General features: G+C 43.1%; 1 protein-coding gene across 1 annotated transcript in view; it reads left to right on the top strand.

The window, feature by feature from the left end:
• The first annotated feature begins 1,334 nt into the window (after nt 1–1,334).
• Nucleotides 1,335–5,611, top strand: part of MAPK8IP1 (mitogen-activated protein kinase 8 interacting protein 1) — a 59,083-nt gene continuing 54,806 nt past the window's right edge. Inside the window, exons 1-2 of the mRNA XM_015407878.1 lie at nt 1,335–1,366; nt 3,333–3,438. Of these exons, the coding sequence (XP_015263364.1) occupies nt 1,335–1,366; nt 3,333–3,438 (138 nt within the window). The remainder of the gene's footprint in view (nt 1,367–3,332; nt 3,439–5,611) is intronic.

The raw sequence follows: 5,611 nt of genomic DNA, 5'->3' as shown, positions 1-5,611 counted from the left end.
CAGAAAAGCAGAAAATCATTAAATAGGGCTCCTCTGTCTGAAAGGGAGAGAAAAATGGCGGGAAAATCTTGCCTCTGAGGGAGGGAAGTGGGAGAGGTCATCATAGCATCATTTTCTCAATCCATATATATATTATGGCTAAATAGACAATTTTTTTTAAAAAATGCCAGAGATTATATACAATGGTACATGCCCTGGTGATATCTAGATTAGAGTACTGTGATGTGCTCTACATGGGGCTGCCCTTGAAGAGTGTCTGGGAGCTACAGTTGGTACAGAATGCTACAGAAAGAATGCTGACTGGCATGGGTCATAGTGGCCATATCATTCCCATCTTGTTTCATCAACACTGGCTTCCAGTTTGCTTCTGGGTCCAATTCACAGTGCTGGTATAGAACTTTAAAGTCCTATGCAGCTTGAGGCCAGCATACTCTAAAGATGGCATACTCCTGTATGAACCTACCTAACCCCCGCCATCTAAGGATAAATGAGTGGCAAACTGAGAAAGTCTTTCTTATTTATTTATTTATTTATTTGTCTCATTTATACCCCGCCCTCCCCGCAAAGCAGGCTCACGGTGGCTTCCACTCAACATAAATACAGTTAAAACATCATACAATCATATAAAATCCCCAACAGTTTAAACAGATACAGATTCACAAAGTGCTGATAGCAATTAAATAATTATCCAAGATGGCTCACTTTCAGAATAGATGCCAACTTCCCAGACATTGTGATTTCCTGCGGTGCCGGCTCGATGTCAAGACCAAGGGCCAGGACTCTATAGCAGTGGCGGCTCCCTAACTAAATGCCTGGTGGAAGAGCTCCATCTTGCAGGCCCTGCGGAATTGTAACAGATCCCGCAGGGCCCTGATCTCCTCTGGGAGCTCGTTCCACCAGGATGGGACCGCCACTGAAAAGGCGCTGGTAGTAGTCAGCCTGGCCTCCTTGGGGCCAGGGAGGGTCAGTCAATTTTGAGACCCCGACCGTAGTGCTCTCTGTGGTATATGTGGGGAAAGGCGATCCCGTAGGTATGTCGGACCCTGGCCATATAGGGCTTTAAAGGTAAGAACCAGCACCTTGAAGCGGATTTGGTATGCTATTGGCAGCCAGTGCAGTGTCCTCAGCACAGACTGGATGTGCTCCCACCTGGGGAGACCCATCAAGAGCCTAGCTGCAGCGTTCTGTACTAGCTGAAGCTTCCGAATCCGCAACAAGGGCAGCCCCATGTAGAGAGCATTACAGTAGTCTAATCTCAAGGTGACCATTGCATGAATCACTGTTGCTAGGTCGGCACGATCGAGGAAGGAAACCAACTGCCTGATAAACCAAAGATGGTAAAAGGCCGACCTAGCAGTGGCACCAGGTATGGCACCAAATTTATGAAATGCTCTCCACAGGGAGATCTATCGGTCCCCTCATTGTTTTTTGCAAGAGGGTAAAGATTTGAGTTTTGCCTAACATTCCCTCACTGGCTTTTAGTGATCCTTCTGTTTATGTGTTTTATTTTACTTGTTTTTCATCTCTCTATATATGTGTTTTTAACCTTGTTTTTATTGTTTGCTGCCTTGGGCACCCTAAGTTGGGTGGAAAGATGGGTTAACATCTTTATTATTTAAATAAATAAATGCTTATATCCTATATGTTAATGTATTAAAAATTGCTTCTGCAATTAATGGCTGATGCTTCAAAAACTCAGAAAAATTCATTCTCAAAAAAATCTTCTTAAGTACAGAATAAAAGCATAATGTTAGGAAAAGGATGAGCAAACAGAGGCCAGTGGGCCACATATGACGCCTTGAGGGGCAAAGCAAGAGACTGGGGGAATTGTGTTGAACTGTAGACAATATTTGTCTAGTGAGGGCTGAAAACCAGGAGATGCAAGTCACAGGAGATGCACGTCACAGCTCAGAGTCTGAGTCAGAAACCAGATTCCTGAGTCAGAAACCAGATTCAGGAGTCACACCAGCCATTGAAGTCAGACATAACAGGAATCGTTTCTGCTTGTGCAAAGGCCCCAACCTGAACAGGAAGTCTTTTTATTAACAAGCAGCCAGTGGCCAGTCTGGTGGGTAGAATCGTTCTGAAATCCTTTATTGCCTTGGGCACGCTCTGGCCCATGGCCCTATTGGCTCACCCTATTGGATGGCAGTAAAATGATCTATGTGGTTCTGGTTCTAGCCCAGGGATCTTCTGACCCTGAGGTGAGCCACTTTGAGGCAGGAATTCGGCCCTTTGATATTCTACCCCTCTCAAAATAGCCTCCAGGGAACCTTGTTGTCATCCAAGAAGTTAGAGCAAGTGAATACCACAATACAAAAGTAAGCAGTTCTGGCTCTCAGTGGTCACTGACACAGTAGCCTTAACTGTGCCCTTTGGTATATGAATCAAAATCTCTACAGTTTGAGAGGACCATCTGCCTAACAGTCATGTGAAAATAAAATATCGAGCTAAAATTCATGCTACGTAATTGGGAAAAGGTAATTAAAATACATTTTATACTATGATGGCCTTAGAAATATGGGTTGAAGGGCAGAGCCCTCGCCGAATAAAGGAAGGAGGAGGAAGAAATACAGTTAAAGGCAACTACATTTCCATGTTTCTGGGTGGTTGTCTAAATTCTTACTCTCTCGGGTTGCTCTCCCTCTGCCTGAGATTCAGCTGTGGGTTAGGGCTTGTCTTAGCCAAGCTGAGTTTTTGGGACCTGCTTCCCTGCCTTGTATTGTGTACTTGAACAGTTAGATACCCACTCCCACCTGTATGAAAGATACTGAGAGAACTTTTCTAGCCCTGAGTGCATCGTTAGTTCTTTCGTCTTTGTTCTTTGAATAGATATCATAGAATACAATAAACACAGGGCCTGGAAATATAAGAAAGAAGAGTTAAATGTCATGCACAGCTGCATTAGAGATTATATTAGGAGGAGGAACCTCAAGCAAATTTCCAGCTCTGAGACAATTATCTGAGCTTTTCCAGATCCTCCTCTTTGCATTGTGATCCTTTATAACTTCCTTAATTCAGCACACAGTGTCTGGTCCTACATCTTAAAATAGAGAACAAACATGACCTTAGAGTCATTTTGCAAATTCATGCTTCCAGCTAATGGATGAAGAGTGAAATTGCACATCTTCCTCTAAAAAGATGCATTTGCCAAGGTAATGAATGCAAAATGGAGGCTTCTCTGATGGAAAGACACTACATATCCCTTCTCCATAAAAATAACAATCAGTACAAGAAGACAAACTCCCCCTTATCCCATGAAATAGTATGTGCCCTTTTCTTGTTGGTTAGTCTCCTTTAATGAATAATCACATGGTTTTTGCCTTAACTAGGCTCACCCATGACATCAGCCTTGAAGAGTTTGAGGATGAAGATCTCTCTGAAATCACTGATGAATGTGGAATCAGCTTGCACTGTAAGGACAGTTTGGCTTCACGGGTAAGAACACCAGTATTTCCTTAATTATTGCCAGCCAAACTATTGCTCTCGTCCAAAAAGGCTGGAATAGATTATACTGACTGCAGTAGACCAATGGCAGCTCAGTGTGTTCACTTTTCCAGGTTATTTTAGATCTGGATACATCTAAATGTTTACGCTGTGACTGTAACCGGGATAACTTGTTTGTTGTCTCTATGATTTATGGTCAGTGGGGCCTGTGCAAACCTGAAGCAATGCTACTGCAATTCACTTTGTCTTGACTACACTTGGGGCAGAGTACCTGGGCTGAAAGGTAGCACAGGTGCCATTCTTTTTGACTGCTGCATTAATAAGCAAAGCTGGGTGTGCGTGAAGCTTTAAGCTGGGTTGGTTTCACCCTATGAAGTGAAACCAACCCATTTCCTAAATGTCTGGGAGATCCAAGGACACAAACTAATGACATCTTATATGGACGAAGAGGAAAAAGGAGGAGATTTGATAAGTGTAGGAGAATCCACATTGTCTTCAGATATGAAATATTAACCTCAGCTTTCTCACTAATTGACAGAACATAAGGTCTATATTATACTTAACACTGGATTATTTTGAAGATTCTTTGTTTTAAAGGGCCATCCTTTATTACAGAGCAAATCCCACAGAATAAAAGAGTTGTCCTGTATATACAAACTTAACATTCCCATTGGACATAAAGGGTGGTGTTTATTTTTTTATCTGGTTTCTAATATCCCTACTTGAAAATCAGATCATCTGCTCTGGCCCCTCTCCATAATCCCAGATGTGTGCACATGGTTATGGTCAGTCCGTGATGAGGAAAAGCACTCTGCACATGCTCCATCATATTCTCCTTTTTACCCTCTCTGTATGTTCCAGAGCTAGGCATCAAGATCAAAGAAAGCAGCATGACCCCTGCAAAAAAAGCCCTTTGTAAAGAAAGACAATATGATATCACCTTAAATTTCGTTGTACCATTTATTTGATTGTTGTTTAACTTCACCTTGTAATGGTTGGTTTTGCACAGAGCATCTTGTCTTAAATAAATACCTCCTTGTGTGACACCTGAGTTGGTAAAATTTATCACATGAAACTTTATGTATGTTTGGATGCACTTTAAATGAACCCACAGATACTGCCAGGTGACTTGTTAATGGTTCTTGGGGATGGACTACATGTTATACTTTTCCTGGGTTGCATGATCAGCAGGTGTGGTCTGGGATTTCTGTGCTTCCCAGGCATGTGGAGGGCTGGTTTTGTTGGAGACTGCAAGCAGAGGGCCTTAGAGGGCCTCTTCTTCCCCCGTGCTGTTTTCCTGCTCTGAAGTGAACCTAGGGAAGCTGCTCTTTGCTCTGTTGGGTAGTTAAGTTTCCCCAACAGGGTGGATAGTGGCTCCCTGGGGCCATGTAAGGTTGAGAAAATGGTGTGGGAGGGGAGAAGCTGTAAATCCCAGCATAGCTAGGGTTGCCAGCAGGCCTGGAGAAAAATGTTCTGTACATTTAACAGAGGTTCAATGGGTAGAAATGGGCAGCTAAGACTTTTCATGGCATGGAGGTAAATACAACTGCCTGATAAATAACTTCCCATTAAGCCTCTGTTAAGGGCTTTTCCCCTCCTCCAGACAGTTGGCACTCCTATGCACAGCCATGGTCCTGGTCCAAATTGGGCCCATATTTGCCAGGAAAGCAAGGAACTCCCAGACCACATCTGTTGACCTGACTTTGGGATGTATCCAGGAAAAGGATAAAAGGGTAATATGTATCTATTAAGAAGAACCCTGCTAGATGAGACCAGTGGTTCATCTAGTCCAGTATCCTGTCTCACACAGTGGCCTTCCCCTAATGTTGCCTTTTGGCACTGGGATTCAGAGGCTGACTGCCTCTGAGCATGGAGGTTCCCTTTAGTCACCATGGCTAGTAGCTACTGATAGACCTATTCTCCATGAATCTTAATCTCTTTTAAAACTTTCTATGCCTGTGGCCATCACTACATCCTCTGACAGCAGGTTCCACATTTTAGTAATTCACTGTGTAAAGAGTTATTGCTTTTTGTCCATCCTGAATCTAATGCCCATCAACTTCATTGGATGCCCTTGAGTTTTAGTATTTTGGGAGAGGGAGAAAAGGTTCTCTTTGTCAACTCCATCTGCCCCATGCATAATTTTATAAACATCTATCATGTC

Source organism: Gekko japonicus, unplaced genomic scaffold (assembly GCF_001447785.1).
Source record: "Gekko japonicus isolate JY-2015 unplaced genomic scaffold, Gekko_japonicus_V1.1 scaffold84, whole genome shotgun sequence".
NCBI lineage: Eukaryota > Metazoa > Chordata > Lepidosauria > Squamata > Gekkonidae > Gekko > Gekko japonicus.
The sequence above is the reverse complement of the archived record's forward strand: the minus strand, read 5'-3'. Positions and strand labels throughout refer to the sequence as shown.